General features: G+C 45.3%; 1 protein-coding gene across 1 annotated transcript; it reads left to right on the top strand.

Annotated features, from left to right (window-relative positions):
• The first annotated feature begins 538 nt into the window (after positions 1–538).
• On the top strand, positions 539–23,129 carry KLHL6 (kelch like family member 6). Its single transcript, XM_082288187.1, has 7 exons — positions 539–812; positions 5,837–6,002; positions 11,601–12,050; positions 13,798–14,035; positions 17,354–17,556; positions 18,489–18,702; positions 21,079–23,129. Exons 1-7 carry the CDS (start codon positions 553–555, stop codon positions 21,378–21,380), a joined length of 1,833 nt encoding a protein of 610 aa, XP_082144313.1. The 5' UTR covers positions 539–552; the 3' UTR covers positions 21,381–23,129.
• The last annotated feature ends 232 nt before the right edge of the window (positions 23,130–23,361 follow it).

Here is a 23,361-nt window from a genome sequence, read left to right as displayed (position 1 = left end):
TGCAATGTTTGCCAGCTAACAAGTCATGAGAGACAGAAACATCCACTTTAGGGCTTTCTGAATATGCAAGCATATTATTAAAAAACAAAGCCAAACCCCAAACCAGCTCAGTTATTAATAACCACATACCTGCAGAAAGAAATATAAATTATTACACTTTTTCCCTTAGCAGCCCAGTCCACTAGGAGTGTCTTGATAAGAATGTGGTGCACCTATCAATACAACCAGCAGACCCAGATAACAGCGAGGGACTGGATTGAGGGTGGGAAGCAGGCTGTCCCTGTCACTTGTAATCTTCTCACATCCAGAGGCATCTTAAGGCCTTTCTAAACATGTTGATACTGCCTGAAAATCACTGAAAAAACCCACCCTTTGTTTGTGTTAACAGGATGAGAAAGTGCAAGGCTTCCTGTTATGTGTGTGTGACAGCTACAGATAAGCAGAGACCTCTGGACAGGAAATCCGCCCAACTTCTGCAGTGTGATTCGCCCGAAGCTGAGGAGCTCTTTTTAGATCGAAGCACCAACAGAATGAGACGGGGCTGGCCAGAAAATGGGGGACACACTGGAGAAGAGCTCTGAGGAGCCCGAGATCTCTTTGGACAATGAGTGTTCGATGAAAATGGGGGACCTGGTGGAAGTCTCGAGCTGTGAAAAGGTCAAGTTTGACGATACGGGTCTCTCTCTGGTGCTCCAAAATGGCCTGGAGAACCTTCGGCTTGAAAATTCCCTCACAGATGTCATCCTGTGTGTGGACAGCAGGGAATTCTCCTGTCACCGAGTGGTCCTTGCTGCAGCAAGCAATTATTTCAGGTAAGGTTTGTAACAAACAAAGCCAATAAACTTATTTTGCTTCTTAGACTTGAACTATACGTCTCCAAGGAGTGCAAATTGGGTGCTAAAGTCTGCAAATTTGCACTGAGCCTCTAATTCCTTACATCTTTCAGCTTGTTTTTTAAAGTTCTAGATTTAAATAAGGCAGGTGCCAAGTTGTGGATTTGCTGGAGTTCTGATACCAGCACTCACAAAGTCTGCTGGAGGCGTGCAAAGGAAGACAGAATATTGGCAGTCAAGTGCGTGAGAAAAGGGTGTTTTAACCAAGTTTCTTTAGCCACTTGTCTTGTCCCTTTGGGACCTGGGCAAAAAGGAATACCTATTCAGATAACAGGCTATTTTTATTGAAATAGGGGTGGGTTTCTGGAACTTGCTGATTTTTCCTGTTACCATTCTGGGGTAAAAATATACATTGTATTAAATTGTTGAGGAGGAAAGAGAAGGAATTTTCAGTCTGTCCTAGGGTTACTGGAAATTGGTTGCAATGGGAAATATCCCCTTGAAAGCAATTTTGCCACTTCACCATCTCCTTCTGTTCTGCTTGAACTTTTCATTCTTTCAGTACAATAGACATTCTGAGGCTACTGGCCAACAAGAACAAATTTTAGACACACAGGGGAACTCGGTATCAGTTTTAGCACAGATTTTCCATTATCATTTAGACAACATCATTTAGACCATCACATTTGCATGGCTGGGATTTTTTTCTTTTTTTCTTTTACTGCTAAAGTGGTCAGATGACTGAACAGCTACAGAGGAAACACGAGAAAAAAGAACCTGTGACCACTTGTGACATGAGCAGAAAGCTAATTTTAATGGAGTCTGGTAAGCTTTGCTGGTAGTGCCTGGAAGAACAGTTCTGCTTTTCTAATCTAGTATAGAGACTGTGTCTGTGAATATTTGGAGACAGGTATTATTTCTACAGAGAGACTATATTTATTGCAGATGAGAAAATGTACAGCTAAAAGCAGAGACGCCCAAATATTTCTTATCAGCATTGTGTGCAGAATGGACAGCAGATGCACAAATTAAAATCAAAATTATCATAATGATACTTTGACAAAAAACCCCAATTCCTCTATAAGGAAAGGTGCTGCAATCAGAAGGACTTCACAGTTAAAATTGGGCAAGATAGTTTTATGACAACAGCTGTTGGCCAGCTTTCCACTGAGCCCTGAGCTACAGCCTGTCCATTGGAAGGAGGGGGGATACCTGCCTGGAGGTCATCTCATCCCAAGGCAACTGCACACGTGTGCAGGGTCTGCCCCTCTGGGTGCTTCTCTTTGGCTTGGCTTCCCACAGAGCTGAGATTTATTACATCTCACTGTTGGCCTCTCTTCCAGTGCCCCTTGTCATGTCTCTTTGGGTTAGTTTCAGTCATGTTTGGCACAGGATGGAAATCTCAAACCTGAAGTTCCTGTAAGTTTGATGGAAGTCTGCAGCTAGGAGAGGAGAGATGCTGGACTGGCACCCCTGGCGCTCCACAGGGTAATGAGCAGGGTGTCCTGGCCAGCCAGCACACACAATGCTCAGAACAACCACACTGCCCTGCTCCACTGGGCACAGCCAGCACAGAGCTGAGCATCCTGGGAGGGACCCCGAAATGTGTGTGAGAGGAATAACGAGGGAGAATGGAGGGCTCAGGAAGGGGAAGCTGAGGTTACTGTGAGGAGGGAAAGGAGGATGCAAGTCTGCAGGGAACTGAGCTTCACTGCTTCTGCTGCTCACAAGGAGGCTTCATTCATCTTGCCATAGTTCGCTAGAAGCTGCATGGCCCCAAAGAAAGAAGGAATTCTTAAATCACACTGTTCCTGTGAGTACTTTCCATGCTATTACAGGACCTCTAACAGCCATGCACCGGAGCAAAGCAAAGGGACCCAGTGACTCATGGGCTTCATTCCCCTGCAGGAGCAAGTTACACAACCCCCTTCCTGAACGTTGGGTGCCACAGTGCAGGCAATCCACAGCAGCTGACTGGAAGACAGTTAAACAGAGCTAACCACTTCTAGTCCTTCTTCAGCACTGCTCAAGAGTAGATAGACTAGTTCTTGTGACATCCTGCACCCGTAGACATAAAAACATTAACTCTCCATTTGCCTGTGTGATGGCAACAAAGCAGAGAAGGCAAGTACCAGCTGACTAAGGTGGAACAGTAGTTCTTTAATCCTGCACTGCCCAAGGTAATGGGAGAATGGGGCTGGGAGAGGTTGAAGCCATTTTCCAGAGCATCCTTGAGCTCCAGCGTGGTTGTTTGAAGTCAGGTTCATAATTCCAAGCATAAGCATTCCAGTGTGGGTGGGTGCTTAAAAAGTGCTTCACAAACTGCAACCCCTCATTTATTTTATTGAGATTTCTCTAATTTTAAATTAGGAAAAATTCAGAAATTTTTCTAAATTTATCCATTTTTGGGTATCTAAATTTGGCACTGGGCCCTCACTTCAGATGTGCATTTCTTAGAGTACATATTGGTTCAAAGGTGCAGTTTAGAATTACACAGGGACAAGAACCAGGGAAACAGACAATGGAATTAGTAGCCACATCTGAAGGACTAAGGGCCTCCTGAGGGTAAATTCAGAAAGATTCAGAGGCAGCTTTTTAATCCCTAGGGGAGAAGCTCAGCCTGATCAGCCTGAGTGGTGTCAGGTGTTCCCTCTGGCTGGCACACAGGATGGGAATGAGAAGCACTCCATCTGAGCAGAAGGAAGGCCACAGGAGTCAGCTCTCCTGTCCAGCACTGCCCTGTTTAGCCCAGCCACCATCTAGAGCAGAGTACAGGTGCAAAAGCACAGCACTTTAGATGTGTGATTTCTGCAGCTCACAGCCGTATTACATGAATCCACACCCTACAAAATTGGGAGTGGATGGCAGCTCTAAACCAATTACAAAGATTAGGAGACAGATAGGCCAAAGCACTTTGACCAGACCCCTGTACAAAGCCACCACCAGACTCCTGAGGCTGGTTTCTGAGCAGCCTTGCAGAAGTGTAACATTGGGTATCTCTGACTGACCCCATCAAACGCTCTGGTTTGTGGGACGGAAGTGAGACTCTCACCTCCCCGACAGTTCAATACAAGATTGGAGTCACCAGCTTAAGAGATGAAAGGAAGAAGAGCAGACAACACCTGCACCCTCCATGGGCCCATTGTCATTCAGATGAAGCATCTGGCACCCGTGAATCCCGCACAATTGAAACAGCTGTTCTGTGCCAACCTGCCTCTCCGTGCTGAAGCGCATTCCCAGGGAGAAGTGGGAACTGAGGGCTGCTGTTTTCAAATGGCCACCTGCCCACACATCCCCTCATACGTCACTTGACATTGCCAGAGGCAGAGAAGCTAAACGAATCCCAGTCTCGTGGCCACTGAAGTTAAGGAGCATTTGTCTAAATGCCTTTGAAATATCCTGATTTCAGTAGTAGCAGAAGCTGGACCATGAGGCAGGGCAGTGAAGCAAAAACCTCTAAGGAACTGAGGTGAGTGAAAGGAAAAATGAGAATTTTGGCAGAACAATTTTTCTGACAAGTAACTTCTCTGCCCAAATTTCCTGCTCAAAATTTAGGCCTCCCTATCTAAAGGCAGTTTTGCACACTGAGGTAACTACGACCTTGCTATAAAATTTCTGCTGAGGTAAGGAACAGGTAGTTCTTAGAGCAAGTAGCAGCTAGTATCTTCCATCCATTTGCCGTTCATCGTGCCTAACTGCTTTGCAATAAAATCTGTTTACATCTTGATTCCAGTAAGATGTGTCAATCAAACAGCTTTATTCAGGCACTTCTTTTACAAGAATAGTATGGCCTAAGTCTTGGGACTTCTTTCCATTTCCCAGGTTGCATTGTCCTGTCAACATTGTATATGACTAATAAAGGAGGGCTTGGAATGCAGGGTAAAGAGCGCTTCTAATTACACTTTAGATCGGCACATGTTTTTCACCAGTGCAGTTACAAGTGGACTCATGTAATTCTGATCTGTTGAGACAGATTCCAAATGATGTGACATCTCATTCTCTGAATGCAGTGAACAAGAAGGGGCTGATCAAAATCCTAAGTAAAAGCAAAAAACACTGGAAGAAATACCGAAATCTATGAACTGAAAATGCAGAGGAAGATGCGTGTGTTTGTCTTGCAGCTGTCACAATGAAAAATGGATTTAAATAGCCCTTAGAGAATTTCTGATTTATACCCCACATTAAATATCTGCCTAGTGCCAAAGCTATGTGTGGTGGTCACCTTTCCAATGCAGTATTATCCATCAAAGAAGAGTTGGTATCAACATGTATGAAATCATTGCACTTTCTGCCTAACAGTAGTACCAATTTATGCATGTTCAATTGCTTGTCTAGCCAAGAGGTACCAACTCTACAATCCTAAAATTTAGCAGAGGAAGAGTCAGACTCTAAATCAGAAGAAAAGCCATAAGCCATTTTCCCCTGGCCCACTGCTGGTATTAATGTGGTCAAAGATATGTTGGGAAGCTGAGAAGTGAGGCTCTCAGCCAGGTGGATCTGGTCTGGCCAAAGGGTACAGTCCCAGCAGTGTCCTGCAGCTTGGAAGCAGGAGGGTATTGACCTGCCAAGGGGTACAAAGTACATGTGCTAAGTGTTAACGAAGTTTGGAGAATGCCAGGCCTTAACAAGCTGCATCTGGACTAGAAACAGACTGAGTAAGAGGCCAGCAGGTGAGACACCACAACTGCTCCACAGCACCAGTCCAGACACGGGCACTAGTCCCACTCAGGCAAGGTCCCAGCTGCCTTTTGCTGCCATGGAGCCCCCAGTCTGCCATAGAGAACAGCTCAGAGGTATCCATCATGTGTGCATGCCTTATCAAACTCATGAGTACAGAGGTAGAAGAGCAACAAAAAGATTTTTCTTGTTTCTTTTCAACAGGAGTAATTGCATAAAACATGAAGCAATCAGAGTGTTCTGTGTTGAAATCTAAATAGCCCAATGTTTTCAGAATGCCTCATCCTGACTGGAATGCAGTAAAAGATAAATGTCTTTCTTTCCAGGGCCATGTTCTGCAATGATTTAAGAGAGAAATATGAGGAGAAGATAATACTAAAAGGGGTTGATGCAGAAACCATGAATATACTCTTGGACTATACCTACACCAGCAAGATGCTCATCACAAAGCAAAATGTACAGAAAGTCTTGGAAGCTGCCAGCCTCTTTCAGGTACAGATAAGTCAAGTGCACTGACCCAATCTGACTGCTCTGGCAACACCATGTCTTACCCTGGTTAGCACACTGCAAACTTCCCTGATTTCATGGGTTCCGGAAGCATTTTGCTTCATATTTACTTACATGAAGGTAAAAAAAAGGCAGTGGCAGCCATGCACTGGAATGTTGCTGTGCTGAGTGCCATGCAAACAGGGAAAGAGCCGGGCTCTGCCTCCAAGAGCTGCTCCCACGTGCTGCCTGCCTGGCAGTGCTCCCCAAAAATTGAGGTCAGCCTGTCAAGGCCAGTCAGAAGTATTAGTGGGCAGCAGCTGGCATGGCTGGCCACAGCAGGAAGCTACTTTGCCTCTCTGTCTCCCCTGCCTTGAGATGGAGGCTTGCCAGCCAAAGTTAGCATGCTTCTTTGTAGAACTCGTGATGTAAAAGGTTTTAGTCATGGCCTGGGTCTTGTGGGAAGTCGGACTTGGGCAGTGTTACTCAGTCTTTGGTCCGTGAGGTATTCACGTGTCCTGTAAATCATCTGTGAGGTCTACCAAATTGCAGTGTCTGGTACCACGCTGCAAATTGCTAACAAATTGTAACCAACATAACCTGCCAAGTGCCAATGTGCGTGTTTGTCCAGGCCTCTCATTAAGGACGGCAAGAAACACCCAACTCCATGATCATCGTGGTTCATGAGGGAGTTCAGATTCTTGCATCTTACATGGGCATTTTGCTCTGGAGTTCTAGAACTCTGCTTTTTAGAACACACATCCCATGAGGAGGGGCTGATGGAGCTGGGGGTGTTCAGTCTGGAGAAAAGGAGGCCCAGGGGGAACCCCATTGCTCTCTTTGACTCCCTGACAGGAGGTTGTAGCCAGGTGGGAGTCAGGCTCTTCTCCCAGGCAAAAAGTGATAGGACAAGAGGAAATTATCTCGACTTGTACCAAGGGAGGTTTAGATTGGATATGAGGAAAAATTTCACAAAGTGCTCCCCAAGGTAACTTTAATGTCACCTGGGCCTGCAGTGCAGTAACTCACTGACATTTTCAGCACACCAACACTACCAACTGGTAGCATTCATTTTCAGGACACTTTTCTGTCTTGTGTTTTCTTTTCAACCTTTTTTCCTTAGGATCATTCCTCAGCTTTTTGTTTTGTTTTTTTTTTTCCCTTTTGGAACTACCAAAAGTATAAACATATGTTTTTTCATGTTTCTTCCCTATTTTTCATTAAAATTAAGATTAAATTTGATTGCCAAGCCTGCTGCTTGAAGAAAACCATCAAACTGTTAGAATAAGGATAAAATTGTGAGGGTACTATAAGCAAGAATAGTAAACTAGAAAAAAATAGATAAACCTAGAACACCAGGAATGTTCAGCTAAAAACAGTGGTTGTTTGGATACTATCAAGATTTATAAGGACTTAAAACCTCACATTATCAATGTGAGGGTTTGGGCTGAAAATGTGTTTTGTGCAAAAAAGATTTAGTAACTACTAAATCTTTAGTAATCTACTAAATCAAGCTGACAGAACTAGAGTTCTGCCAGCTTGTCCATGCTATTTATGCTGAAGAACAGAGTTGAAAGAGTCAAATGGTTCATTTGGATATATCAACAGCTGAAAAGATTATTTCTGCAATTTATTGTAACATTTGTGTTTGATAAATTCTTTCAAATTAGTGACATGTGAGAAATCCAAATTCAAAATAGAATCTTTTTATCTGACTGGCAAGAACTTGTGGCAGTCTTTTTAATCTTGCAGACTTGGAAAAGAAGCAAAGAATAAATACCTTGCACAGTTCTAGATATTGCAATATAAATATTCCAATATAAATTATCTACTTTTCTCTAGAAACTGTTTTTGAAAAAGTTTTACATAATTATGCCTTCCCTTACTCCCTTCTAGTAAGTTTTGACCAAATGCAGTCAAAACTGACAGCAGGAAGAGGTGGAGGGCTATTTGGAGAGAACAGACATCCCTGCTGCAGTGTGCTTTCCTCTGGTGGGAAGCAGGTGAAGGGTTTGGAACAGGGAGCTGCTGAACAGCTAAGCCTCATCCTCAAGTGACCCAGACAAATTTTTTCCACCTAAAGCACAGTTGCAACATGAGTTCAATAGTCACCTCCTCTGTCTGGGCTGGTGGCTGCCCAGCCACTGCGCTTGCAAGGTTGGTGCCCACCCTGGATCCCGCCCAGCACCCTCTGCCACCCACAGTGCCTGCGGAGCTGCTCATCCTTTCACCTCTGGGAAGGGTCAAGATCCCAGCTGTTTCCCAGGGCCATGGCAGGGAGCCCTGCTTCCCTCACTGTAACTCAGCAGCAACATTCAGACCTGTCTACACTGCTCCTGCCCCACTAGGAACCTCTGCATTACCCATTCCCTCAGCAGCGTTTGGGTGAGGGACCACATCAACTGCTGTGGTGGAAGCAAAGAAATGGTGAGAGGGAAGCAGGCTTCTGAGCAGATGAAAAGAAACAGTGTTGTCACCGAAGGCTGTGATGCCTGCTGGCATGGAAATGCCACATGCAGTGGGAACAGTGGAGGATGCCCCGAGCTGCCCCTTCTAAGCAGAGCAGGGCTGCTCTACCCTCAGGGCGTGGCTGAAGCACCACCAGCCTGGTGGCCTGACTGATCCCCAAAGCACCCCTTATCCCTATGTTAATCCACTTTCCATGAACAAGGCACTCTAAGGGAAATACCGTTCCAATAGTGACAGCCATCCTGAGGCCACCGAGCAGAGAAGAGGCAGGGTGGCTGCTGCAGGCCGATGCCACCGTGCAGAGCCCACCGTGCCTGACAAGGGGGCACGATTTGCTATCAAAGGCCTTCAGGGCAGCTCTCGGTGGGAGAAGGGCTGGCAGGCTCGGAAAGCCGCCAGCTCCCGGGAGAGCAGCCCTGCAAGGGTGGCTGTGCCCCTCAGCCGCCCGGCTGGCTCCGGCCAGGGCTCCCTCAGGGTGCAGGTGTCACTGCTGAGCTGGGACATGCTGTCCCTGCAGCCACAGCAGAGCCGGTGGCCGAGGGCCACCAGCTGCAGGGTGCAGGATCCGACCCTGAAGTGTGCTGCATACAGAGAGGGATTTTGAATGAGACCCCTTTCAGTCACCATTCCCTTCCCTTTCTGGGGGTTCTAGCCGGAGGCAGGGCTGCTGGCACTGCTTACAGTAGACCATTGAATCAAAGCTGGGACAAGCAAGGACTTATATGGGGAGAATAAATTTTACTATTCAGAGTGAAAGCCAGCTGGAGGCCAAGTAAGCATATGGGATGTCTCTAGCAAGTGAGAACCTGGATTCAAATGGATACTGGGAGAAGGACTAACTTATTGAAGAAACTGTTCCCAGGGAACAGGGCTTTTAAAGTGCCTGGAGCGGCATTAGGAGGGGTACTCAGTGGACAAGCAGAAGATTCGGAGCTCTGCCAGAATAATCAGAGCAGATGAAGCAGAGGCTCAGGGGTGTCTTCATTCTGATGCTCTCTTGAGTCACCCACCTGCTCTTCTAAGACTGACTGACATATGCCCAGGAAGTTTTCGGGGAATTTTAGGGGGAATTTAATCTCTAAATGAAGGCAGTGGTGGGGAGACAGTGCAGCGCAGAGATGAGGAGCAGAACCAGGGAAAGTCCTGCCTTGATTTGCTCCTAAGCAGCCCAGCCTCTCTGGTGAAGCCCTCAGCGGGGCCGTTTCTCACACCCACACCTCGCAGTTCTGCATTCGCCTGGCCACAAACAGCTACCCAGCGAGGCAGTGGGGCCTGCTGGCCGTGAGACCAGTGTGCACCGCCTGGGAGAAAACCTCTGCTGTCACCTCGTCAGTATCGCTCTTAACAAGCCATGTATAAATAATTAGAGAGCTCTACAGAGGTTTGCTGCAGGCTCATGAGAACGTTGTTTTGGGGTCTATTCCCAGACATGACTCTATGAATGACCTTGGCAAATCCTAGGTTTGTTTTTTTTGTGTCTCATTACTGACAACTTTGAATGCTTATGCTTAATAAGCTTAATAATGCTGATGCTTAACCTGCCTCAGGTCTGAAGCCTACCTGGTGGCAAAGCCCTTTCAGATCCTCAAGGAAATGCCCTGATGAGTTCAAAGTGCTTGCCTTGTGCTAGCCCTGAGAGCAGGCAGGGTGAAGGTGGCAGGTGCTGAGGGGTCACCAAGCTGTGCCGTGGTGCCACCGCGGGCCATTGACGTATTTTTATCACAATGGCGGCAACACATTCTGAGACCTCACATAGCCTCGTTCATCAGTCAGTTGCATTTCTCTAAACTTTTGACCACATCTAAATGTAAAACAGGAACCAGGCAGTCTGTACACAACGTCTACGACCGCTCAGCTCTGATAAACAGTCTAAATATGTCAACACGACACCGATGGGTCTGGAAGATTCTACCCTAATTACTGAAACAAATCTACATACTACAGTGTTTAAAAATGTTTCGCTTCCTCTTTGCCCCTCAATTACTGTTGTGCAACTTTCCCCCATGAGACAGCATGAGTTAAAATGGTTTGCTTGCTGCCACTGGATGGAAAAACGACCCAAAAAGCACAGATGGCAATGTACAACATTAGCTCTGATCCATATTTATTGTGCTGTTCAGTGGCAATTATCTGTATCTGAAATCACAGAGGTGACGGAAAACCCATTAGGATGAAGCACTGTAACTGGTCGGTTCTACCCAAAACTGGTTCCCAGTTCCTGAATAATCATCAGCAATCCAACTCAGATCACAGTTTTTGGAAATACCCCGCAGACACCTGTGGCCCAGAATATGTGCATTTGGGACACTCAGGTGGGATTATTTTGCCAAGGAAATTTATGAGTAGTTGTGATGCCTTGTTGAATGCAAACACAGACAGCTCTCTGATTAAGGAGACTCTGTGTGTAAAATGTGCATCAATATTTTTTTCAGCCAATGGTGATGACAAATGTCACTAGACCCTCTGAAGGCCTCCCCCACAACAGACTCTTCCCAGAAAACCCTGTCTGTCAGGAAGCTCAAAAGAATTGCTGATGGCCAATCTCTTCCTACCACTTACCCCAGCCTAGGACTGCTGCCCATACGTTCTGGGGCAGCATGCTGGTCCAAACCTCCCAGACCTCAGCGCCACTCTCACAAGGCCTCAGATACACTTGGAGTTTGGAGGGTGGGAGCATAAATGCAGACAGTGGAGCCACCTTCACTCTGAGTCAGCCAGACTCTGTTCTAGTTGGTCTGAGCTGACATGCAAGATGAAGCAGGGTAAGCAAATCAGAAACCTGGGGTCCTTATCTGTGCTTTGTAACTCCATGATTGCTAGTGCTTTGAGATCTCATGGAGGAGAAGGGAATGATAGGAAACTCTTTTTTGAAACAAAATTCATGGCTGTCACAGGTCTTCTGCATCTTCTGCATGAGGGAAAAGGAGCAATTGCATGCAGAGGAATAAAAACAATAGAAGGAAGAAATTCCCATTTCAGACTGCAGATCTTGGGAGATACCTGTCCCTAGATGATCTAATTCTTGTCTCCCCAGGCTCTTTGCTGTATTGGGCATGGCTGGTTGCTCCATAGCTCTCCTGTGATGCAGTCGCTCAGTAACCCTTCTGTGCTTATACAAGCTTTTTCTGCCCACAGTTCCTTCGCATGGTAGATGCTTGTGCCAGTTTTCTCACCGAAGCGCTCCAGCCAGAGAACTGCGTTGGCATCCTGAGGCTGGCTGATGCCCACTCCCTGCACAGCCTGAAGCAACAAGTGCAGAACTACATTATCCAGAACTTCACCCAGGTCCTGAACTATGAGGAGTTCCTGGAGCTGCCAGCGGACATCCTGTGCAGCACACTGAAGAGCGATGACCTCTACGTCACGGAAGAGGCACAGGTGTTCGAAACTGTGATGAACTGGGTCCGTTACAAGGAGTCAGAAAGGTTTTCTCTCCTGCCGTACGTGCTGGAGAACGTCCGGCTGCCTCTCTTGGACCCTTGGTATTTTGTAGAGACTGTTGAAGCCGATCAACTCATTAGACAGTGTCCAGATGTCTTTCCTTTGCTCCAAGAAGCAAGAATGTACCATCTGTCAGGCAATGAGGTGAGTAAAACAGGAAGGTATTAGCCACTCTTTGTAAAAGTCTCATGCTTCAGCTCAAAAATCGTTTTGGAAGGAGCAGTGCCATGGGGCAGAAAAAGGTACTTACACTGAAGTTTCACTAACTGATGCTACTGAAAAGTCAAAATGGGCCTCAGAATTTATCCTGCTGTCTTAGAGAGTTCAGAAGCTTTTGGCAGGTTGTTTAAAGACAAAGTGTATGGCTTCCTGTTTATGAACATCTGAGCTTGACCCTTCATATGCACTCTTGCTCACTCTTGCTAGATGAAGAGCCCAGGTAGCTTCCCTAGTAAAAAGGCAAATGGTGTTAGCCCTGACACCTCACCCTCTCAGCTATTACTTCAAGCCTAAGAAAAGAGGAATAATTTTCCCACCAAACTGTGCTACAATCTGTAATGACTTTCAAATGTGAATATGTAACATCTTCCCCTGTTACTTATGTGGGAAAATGTTTCATAAAGGGAAACATTCTTCCTCCTGTGAAGAAGACAGTCTCTTTCCGGAGGAGAGGACTGCCCATGTGCCATTTGCAGAGGTCCCTGCACCCGCAGAGACAGATTAATCCTGACATCCAGTCGAGTCCTGTCCTGCCTGCTCAGTGCAGGCTGTGATGGAGCTCCGGTTCTTCAATTGCCTGTCCCCTTTGGAAAGTTAGGTATCAGTCACATCTCCTTGCCCAAAGTACGGGGGAGAGGGGAGAGCAACCAAGAGGTCAGATTTCACAACAGGAGCAAAGCACGTGAGTGTGTGAAGAAAGGTGTACCTCCTCAGTCAGAGTCAGAGGAGGGCAGGAGCAAGCTGTGGGCTCATCACTCACAGCGGATGTGTCACCGGCACGGCGAGGGGGGAGAGACCAAGTGCTCCTTGTGCTGGGGACTGCATGAGACTCTGCACGGTGACCTGGGGCAGTGCCGGCCACTCTGGTGGGAACTCCCTGAGGAAGCCTTGTCCCGCTGAGCAGTGCTGTCAGGTGTATGCGGGATAGATAAAGGGAGCGTTACCCCGGGCTGAACACGCATTACACTCATCTTCAAAGGGACAGCCGCGAGAGGCAGCGCTGCCAGCTGCCCTCCCCCGGGGCTGACGCCTGGCAGTGGTGGCAGACAGGTTAAAACAGAGTCCTGGAAGCTGGCAAGTTCTGCGACTCATGTTCTGTAAAAATCAGAATGTGCCTAATCATTTTCTAGACATAGTCTAAATGCAAGATTCGTGTCTGTGTAGATAATATTTTGTAATATAGATAAATTATACCGATTTATAGAAACATGTTAAAAGCAGAAAGAGAAGTAAAACTTTAAGCAAGATGCCTCCTGACACAGCATTTAACCTGTGGGTCTTGTTTGCAAGCATTTCCTCCAAGCAGAACACAAGTTTCCAAGCACCCCTTGCACTCTTTGCTCCTGGTGAACAAAGCCCTCACCAGGCAAGTGACCTTCTTAGTGCCATCCTAGTAATTCCTAAAAGGATCTGAAAGGGTCCTAGTAGGTAGGCAAAAGCAACTAAGTCCACAGTTGGAAAAATCCTGCTGAAAGAAGGATAGAGCAACCTCTATTGAATGCTTCTAGGACGCTTTTCAGGCTTTCAACTTACAAAGCATTGGCTAATTGGTTCAGCTGATGTAAGCCTGCTGTGATTTGAAAAACAGGTAATCAAAAAAAAGGTCACCTGGCCTTTCTGTTATTGTAGGTGTAAGTGCCTTGTGTACTCACTCTGTCTCACTTGCGTTTAGATTATTACAGAAAGAACCAAGCCCAGGATGCACGAGTTCCAGTCTGAGGTGTTTATGATCATAGGGGGCTGTACAAAGGAAGAGAAATTTGTAGCAGAAGTGACTTGCCTGGATCCTTTGAGGCGAAGCCGTCTGGAAGTAGCAAAATTACCAATCACAGAGCAGGAGCCGGAGAGTGAGAATAAAAAATGGGTGGAGTTTGCATGCATTACTCTAAAAAATGAAGTCTACATATCGGGTAAGGTACAAGACATTGGGAGTGCAAGAGGGGAGCAAAGGGTTCTCACAATTATTTCCAGCTTTTATCAAGACCATGCTTGAGGCAGATTTAGAAAAATTAAGCACTACATTTTAATGCTTTGGCTTTGGCCATGCTCCAGAGAGCACTGGCTGTGTAAGGACACTGCCTAGCTCTGATTTGAGCACAGGATTCCTTTTTACCAGTATTAATCTATATGCTTGGGTACTTGTGTGCAGCACCCTAAACAGTGACTGAGGTCACAGAAAGGTTCTTGGGAACAGTTTACCAAACATAAAGTGACAAATTGCTTCAGCATCTTCTCACGACAAGTCCATTTGAAGCTGCATATGCATAAGCAAAATCCTGCCAGAATCTGAGTCATTCTGCAAAAGTCAGTCAAGAACCTGCAGGGAACTGTCACTGATGTTGGGCTGCCCCTGAAAGCTGCCATCACAGAGAACTCTAGGACTGCCCACCCGTAGCTCTTACCTTGGCAGTATAAACTGTCAAAGCCAAATGAAATCCCATGGTCCAGACACCCAGTGTGGGGCTGAACAACTCATGGGTTGATCATCATCCCAAGAGCTTCAGGAGGTGTATTTAACTTCCCACACAAATACAGTTGAGCTCCACACCGGGGTTTGATCCCAGAGCTACAGAGATTTTACTCTGACAACCAAAAAGGTTAAAATCAAGCTTGTTAGCCAGTTTGAGAGCTGCTTTTGATGGCCTGTCAAAAAACAAGTTTGAGGATCTTGTTCTGCTTCCAGAGGAAAAGTGACAGCACGCTGTCCATCACTGTCGCATTACAGACCATGATACAGAGCAGGGCCTTTGTAGGTAGAATACTTTCTTTTTTGCAAAGCAGCCACCAAATTCTATACTCCCTTAAAACAGAAGAATAGAAAGGAGGAGGGTAGGCCACAGTGTGAATGCTTTGCTTAAGTGTGAATAGTGGTCTACTGCCTTTATTCAAATATCTTCCATTGCATTCTTTCTTTTGGGAATCCACATATTTTTGATACTTCATTACCATTTAACATTTTTTAAAGCTTTATCCTGGGATAAGAATTTGATTACTCCTCCCATAACTACAAATACAGAACATTTTTCCTTTCAGGCCACCATAGAGAGTTTCTGGCATCAGTCCCTCTGTTAAAAGTTAGCTGTAGAGAGGAATCTAAGTCAAACATTCCAACTAGGGAATATTCCCCTCACCTTCACCCCCTTGAGCTGAGAGGTCTTTTTTCCATTTGCCTTCAATTTGTTACCCTTCCCTCTTTTTCAAGGCTTTTTGCATTCTTTTATTTCTGACATCTTTTCCAATGTCTCTTCTCCACCTTTATTTTACGGTCTATCCAGGCTACCTCCAGGCCAGGCTAACATTCCCTGCTGTGGTGAGTCTAAGCTGGCTTTCCCTTTGCTTCTGTTCTCACAGGTTCTCTTTCTTCCTTCTCTGCTTACTTGCATATCTCTGATTCTCTCTCTCCATTCCCTCTTTGCCTTTCACCTTTTTGCCCTTTGCACACAAATAAAAGGCTGAGTGGACCAAAGCTGTTAGCGATTTTTTCTCAGCTAAACCAATTATTAGTGTCTCAATCCTGATTAAACATCTGCTTCCTTCTGCATGTCCTTCTACTTTTGTTTTCATTCTTTAGCTCCTGTACTTTGCTTCTTCTCTAACTTGACTTTAATTTTTCCTAACTTGATCTCCCCTTGCATGTGCTCATTTCCCTCCGTATCTTCTGGAGTACAGTCTGGAGTCTTCCCTGCTCCTTTAGCGTCTGAAAAATAGGAAAGACCTTTGCACAAGATTATGACTACTGTTAGATCATGATTTCCCCAAAACAGTTTAAATGCTTTGACTGGATGGCCTGAAAAACTACATTTGTAGCATAACTAAAAATGACATGACCTATCATTCACCATTCTGATACTTTTACTAATTTAGGTACAATTTCTATTCAAATTAGGAAGAATTGTTGTCCTGAGGGAAAACAGAAACAAAATAAACCTCCAATTCTCTCAAAAATCTCTCCCTGTCCCGTGATGTGCAACAAATTCACCCACTGGTCCAGCTCAAGCTGCTACATGAGTTTCAGCCTGTGGAGGAAAGCACAAGCTCATGTCAAAGGGAAATTTCAAGGGAGAGTAGGGGGAACACCTGCAGTCTCTCAGCCCCATTGTAGCCATGAATGCTGCATTCAGGCCCTTTGGCCACTTCAGCTATTTGAGTGCAAATAAAATTCAACACATACATGTGAAAAATACTGAGACAAAAGCATTACAAACGACTCTTTCTAGCATGCTAATTATCTCCCATTCAATCTGCTATTTGGCCGAGAGATAGGCTTCATCAGTTTGCAGTGATCTGGCTGCAGTACAGAATACCAATGAAGGCAGACATTTTCTCAATGGAATATGAATTCTCTTTTCAGCATATTCACCAGTGAAGCAAATGTTTAATCAGGTTGCAGATGACGGAATAAGCTGCTCAGTCTGTAAATGTGGGTTCAAGCTTAACTAGATCCATTTGTATTACAGTTATACCAGAAACTGTAGGCAAACAACAGTGCTTGTTTAAAACACTGCTCTCTGCTTTAGCACAAGCAAAGATTCACTTGCAAGTCAGCTCTAGCATGAGTTTGCAGGGTCCAGTTTTGATCTTCAAGCTACAAATATGAAGCACACCCAGGTCTGTAGAGAAAGAGACCAGAAGGAGAGGCACAAAAATGAGATCCCAGCCATATGGTCCCAAGGTTGAATAGTAAAACCTCCAAGTCGTGCAGGACTATTGTTGGTAGGAGTTCAGTCAGGTCTTTTGCTTTATGATGCAAACCACAGGGCTGGCTGGATCTGCCCTGCACAACCTGGCAGTTCTCCAGTGCAGGACTGTCTTCAAGGGATTTGGCACTACCAGCTGCAGCATCCTCCACTACCTTACTTAAATCATGTTTGTTTATTTGTCCCTTTGCAGCAGTTCTGCAAAGCCCTCGTGGTGCACAAAAATCTCCTGCATTTCACCCTGCTGTGTGGTTGGTTGTGCACTCGGTATTAAAATGAAAGTGGTTGTGGTCTGGTAAAGTGAGGAACAGTGATTTGTCTTCACTCAATATTTGGCTGTAGAAATTGTTCCATTTCCTTCACTGTTAAATAAACTAAATTCAGAAATTTTATTCTGTTGCAACAGGACCAGTTAACAATCAGTAATAATGATTTTCATTGTGAGAGAACACACTTAAATTTAAACATATTGGAGTTTTTAACTAAATACAAACTGTGCTATCATATTTACATATGTCATGTACACTACAGGTGGCAAAGAAACAAAGCATGATGTCTGGAAATACAATGCCTCCATCAACAAATGGATACAAATTGAGTATCTCAATATTGGGCGCTGGAGACATAAAATGGCAGTGTTGGGTGGCAAAGTGTATGTCATTGGTGGGTTCGATGGCATGCAGAGAATCAACAGCATGGAAGCATATGATCCCTTTCATAACTGCTGGTCAGAGGTAAGAGGCTGCATCATGTAACATTTTAATCATTTGGAACATTTTAATCAGAAAATCTGAGGGCTTGGATTCCTAAAAATGGCCTTGTATAATTCTTTGAAGTACTGCTGGTCTTTAAAAAGCATAAATATTTTTTTTTCTATAGATATGCATACCCTTTAGAAGGTAAAAATCCCTGGATTGCCAGTCAGTCATTTCCTGTGAGACATCTAATACCTGGCTTTCCTTTCCTTAGTTGGCTTTTAAAGTTAGTAGTCCGTAAATCAAGGAGTAAGAATATAGTACACATGAGCCAGAGCACAGGCTGAAAACTACTGCTCTGACACATTTTATATGTATATAAAATGTGTATATCAACCTGTACATTATATATGGTGCGGGTTATACATTTAAGTTGAAACTACAGGTTTGAAGGTAAACAGGAAACCCACCCCCCCCAGTTCTACTCACTGTACTTCAAGCAGTGAGAGGAGAGAATTAGGCAACCAATTAATCCATGACAGTAATGAGATTAGGTATCATAACAGCAGATACAACCCATTGTCTCTGGATTATACAAAGCAATGTGGATGACTCTAACAATCACAGCTGCAAGTAGAAAGATCAGTATGAACAAATTTCTTGTACTTTTTTGCAATGTATGTAAGTATGTAAAGGAGATCTTTGGCACTTCTGACATTTCCTAGTTTTTGAATTATTGCTAAAGTAATTTTAATTTCAGCATTTGAACAGAGCTTATTTTTATTAAATTTTATTATGTTTTTGCAGTCTTAAGAAAAAGCTGAAACATATTTCTCCCTTATCCTTAGAAACATCATCTTCTGAACCCTGCTTAAAAAGGGATGTCTGACTTAAAATTCCCTAGGCTCTCTCCCCACAGGCATCAGTCTGACTGCTTCAGATGGTTACTAATGATTATTTTTGGTCCACAGGCTGCTCCCCTCCTGGTCAATGTGAGCTCCTTTGCTGCAGCCAGCTACAAGAAGAGGCTGTACGTGATTGGGGGAGGCCCCAATGGGAAGCTGGCGACAGACAAGACGCAGTGCTACGACCCTGCCACCAACACGTGGAGCCTGAAGGCTGCCATGCCCGTGGAGGCCAAGTGCATCAACGCCGCCAGCTTCCGTGACCACATTTATGTGGTGGGTAAGTGAAGCACCAGTGCCTCTCCTTGTCTACACCCCAGCAGGGCTTGTCTCTGTGCTTCCGTGTTAGTTTTACCCACACGCTCCATGGAGTGTAGTCATGGAGTCAGCTGGCTCTTCCCATTGAGCTTAGCGAGGGATGGGAATCCAGGACATTCACAAGCAGTAGGGAAAGGTCACCAAGTCAAAATTCCTGTTAGCATGGTAGCTATCTTGGAAAGCTGGAGGTAGCCCAGAGACAGCTTAAAGCCATCCAAAAATGTATTCCTAGTGGCAAGGGCATGATCTCATGGCTACATCATGTCCCGTCTCCTCTCCAGGGGCATTGCACAACCCACTGCATACAGGATTTATGCAGGGAGAAGAGTACTAGGAGCAGGTCATAGGAGCAGAGCCACTGATACCCAAAGACCCAGAGCTCTTCACTAGATTGTACCGGGGGTTAATTCAGTCAACCATCAGAACTGGAAGAAAAAATGGAAGAACAAGAGTTTGATGGTGGTGAGCTGAACTATGGAGGGAGGAGGGAGCCTGCACACATCTCCAGATGGTGCTGGAAAAACCAAAAGGAAAGAAGAACATTTGTTTCCAAAATGGGAACTCTGAAAAGTTTCCCCTCCCTCTCTCAGCCTTGGTGCAGGGAATTTCCCACTTGCAATATAATCAATATGGTGCTGAGAGCTGGCATAGAGCTGGAGTATTCACCAAATAATTAATGGTGCTCTGGAGGGAGATTTATAATCTGCAGGTGTGTGCACACATATATATACACACCCCTCCCCCCCCTTTTGTTTACATAAATACCTCATGCTTGTCCTCAGCACAGGAGTTGACCTCACCCTGTTTGTACAGGATGACAGAGAGAGAAGGCACATGACTTAGGGGCTAGCTGATATAACTCCTGATAAAATGGATGTGATACTCCAGACACATTCATTCAGCATCTTTCAGCCAGGAACATCCATGAATAAATATCTTGTTTACTTATCTGAGAAACAAATCTACTTCAATTGGATAGAAATCAGCCCCTTCTGAAGTTTAGAAGATAAAAGGGCATTGGTTACTGCATCCAAAGCAATCAAATTACCCAGACTGATGAATTACCAACTGCCAGGTGAATCACTACAACTAACAATGTCTGTTTTCAGTCTGTTCCAATTAAGTCACCTCTCAATGATTTGATCAGCCCTCAGGTACTGGACCAGTATTGTCAAACTCAGCATCTATAATAACTACCACAGATAAACTCTCACTTTGCCAGCAGGGAGGATCCCAGGCATTGCTGCACCTCATCAGTAAGACCATGGCTTCAGGGTTTCCCCAACCCTATCCAAGAAGATGGTGCCAGACTCTTTCCAGAGGTGCCCAGGGACAGGACAAGGAGCAATGACCATAACTGCAACCTAAGAAGTTCCACCTCAGCCTGAGGAAGGACTTCTTTATGTTGAGGGTGGCAGAACACTGGAACAGCTTCCCAGTGAGGTTGTGGAGTCTCCCTCTCTGGAGACATTCCAAACCCACTGGGATGTGTTCCTGTGTAACGTGCTCCAGGTAACCCTGCCTTGGCATAGGGGTTGGACTGGATAATCTCCAGAGGTTTCTTCCAACCCTAACAATTCTGTGATTCTGTACAGCTACTACAGAAGACACATTCAGTCCCTGCAAATTTCAGAATAAGAACCATTTAGCTGTTGGTAGTCTCAGGAGCAAATATTTTTTCATAGCCTTTCTTAAGAATTGAGGTACTGACCATTTTTTCAAGAGAAAAGGACACTGCAAGATTGAGAAGGTGTACTAAAAGTTTAATGAATGACTTCAGTTTTGGGAAACACAGAGAAACGGAAGGTCAGTCTGTGTTTAACAAACCCATAGGAAGATTATTGATTCAGTCTGACAAACCCTAAACAAGGAAGGGTTTTTTGAGAGCAGCCAGCTCCAGGAAGAAGGAAGTTTGATGGACAGATGGACAATGAAGTTAGAGGAGTGAGTGGAAAAATCCTATACCCATTTCTAACAGTGATGGTTTACCACAGCTGGTACTCCGTGATCTAAGCTCTTTTAAACAAGATCGTATTTTTCTGAAGCTGTGTCCTTAGCTGGAGCAGTAGGTATGAGAAAGGTCTGTTGCTAGGTGCACTGTGGTCACACTGAATGATCACAGCAGTTTGTTCTGGCCTTAAATTCCACAGCCTTATGAGTGGCCTTCTGCAGCTCAGGCTTTCAAAACAATAAAGTATCCTGTGACCTTGTTTTTTCTTGGCTTTGGGGCAGAAATCGTTGTTATGAATGTCAGGAAGAGAGTCTTGTTGAAGTGGATGGTTTAACTAAACTCGCTTCAGGAATGGTCAGTGCAAACAAATATCCATTTCCTTCCCAGGTGGGGCAATGAAAGCGCTCTATGCCTACAGCCCCCAGGAGGACACGTGGTGCCTGGTGACTCAGTTCACCCACGAGAGAGCCAGTTGTGGGATTTCTCCTTGCAACAACAAGCTGTTTATCACCGGGGGCCGAGATGAAAAGAACGAAGTCATTGCAACAGTGCTCTGCTGGGACCCTGAAACTCAGAAGCTGACAGAAGAGTGTGTCCTGCCTCGGGGGGTGTCTCACCACGGGAGCGTTACCCTCAGGAAGTCTTACACGCACATCCGTAAGATTGTGCCCGGGGCAGTTTCTGTCTGAGCGCAGAGAAACCCAGTGCCTCCGTGCCCGGTGGCACAGACTGCAGTGAGGATGGTTTTTAGCTTCAGGTAGCAATGAATGGAAACACCACCACAGGTCCTCTGGGGGGTATCTGTATATATGCTCAGTCCTTGCGTTTCCCCTGTATAGTATATCCTTAAATTATCTTAATTCCTTCCCTCCGTGGAAAAACAAAGGGACCAGCTGCAGTTTACTCCTGCCAACACAGTACCTCGGATCAGGCAAAGAAATGTAGGTGGGAAATTAACTTCCCAGCTATATCTACCCTGAAATGTGCTTGAACTGTCTCAGTCTGGTCCCAGAGTTTGGTCAACTATTTATTGTGTTAAGTTGGATTTGCAATACCTACTAGTGAAAAAAGAGAAGTTGCTTTTGGAATTAAATATTTGTGACATTGGTGGAACATAATGTTGTGTCTTCCAAAGCTGTGCTTTTTCCCCGCAGTGTTTGGCACATTAGATTAAGTTTGAACCAGCTTGTTTGTTTGTTTGAAGATACTTTGTTGGATTTTTCAGTTTTGCATGACCAAAAAGAACCCACCTCAGTTTGCAAACCTTGCTCTCATTCCCAAGAAAGAGACTGCACAGGCTGCAAATGTAAATGAACGCTAATTTGTTTCCACTGAACATTCACTGCGGCTGTTTTCTAAATAAAACAGACCAAAACCTAGTTTCCCTTTTCTTTGTTCTGTGTCGGGGGACTGTTCTGCCTGGAAGGCCTTTTCCTCTCCCGGTTGTTGTGCCCAGGCAGAGCAGCGGAGCCCGACTGCTCCATCCCTGCCTCCATCCCCACTGGGTGGCAGTGCACTCACAGGATTTTTCTCACGAGTTTTGGTTTCCTGGAATGCAATCGTACAAAACAGTCTGCTGGAGAGAAAAACAGTTCCAGGTACTGTTCCCAGCCTGGTTCCTGAGATTATCACATGCTGTACCAGAAGAGGCAAATGTTCATCGGGCCAGGAGGGCCCAAGTCGCGAGTCCCAGCATCTAGGTCAGTTGCAGGGAAAGAAAAACAAACATTGAAGAGGTCACGCCCGGGACGCCCTGGGACACTCTTGGCCAAAGACTGGGAACATATTCCCGTCCCTCCTCCCCTGCCTAGTTGCTGGAAAGAGCCAACTCACTATTAAATCAAGACAGAAAACACTGTGCAAAACAAATCTCTCCAAGTGGAGATCAGTGACTCCTTCCAGCCTTCCCTCCCTCTCTGTAATGTCTCCTTTTGCCTTATACAGTATTAAAAATAATATTTCTGTCATCTTAGGCTGAGAAAAAAAACATGGATTCCTGAATTTCAGCACACTAATGCCAGAGAGCTCAGTGATGTGGCAGTGCCTGCAGACAGTCCTGGTGCAGGCTGAGCAGGGCAGACAGCCTGTGGGGTGGGTGCAGTCTTCCAACAGGTCTCCACTGCATCCTTTCCTCAGAAAAACTGCAAGAAATCCTGTTTCTTCTGCAATTTGCCCCATGCCTTGAACTCATCGCTGTAATTTCAGCCAATCCCCATATTTTCTCACTCTAATTTTCCCACAGGCCTTCCATTTTCAACTACTTTTTAATAGCTCCCCTTCCTTCTTTACATTCCTGTCATTATGCAGGTCCAGCACGTCTCACACTTCCATGCTGTCCCACACTATCCCATCCCACTCTGCTTTTCAGAGGGCATGAAGAAATACCCTCCAAGCAGAGTATTTAATTTCAAAAGGATTTTTTGAAGAACAGTTACCTTTGACTTGGCTGGTCTAGAGGGACAGAGAAGGTGGATGAATGGGGAGTCTCCCTCTCCCCTTGAGGAGCTGCATTTCTGTATCTTTACCTGTTGGAAAAACTAATTATAGCAGCTGCTGAAGCTGACTAGTTCTTCCTACTGGGAATCATCCTTAAAACCAGCAGCTCTCAGGAACTGGTTGCTGTTTTTTTTCCCTGTAATGTCCATAGCAAAAACTTGTATACTTTTTTCT

Source organism: Coloeus monedula (assembly GCF_965178545.1).
Source record: "Coloeus monedula genome assembly, chromosome: 10".
NCBI classification, from domain to species: domain Eukaryota; kingdom Metazoa; phylum Chordata; class Aves; order Passeriformes; family Corvidae; genus Coloeus; species Coloeus monedula.
Note: the sequence above shows the minus strand (reverse complement) of the source record. Positions and strands in the feature narration are given on the sequence as shown.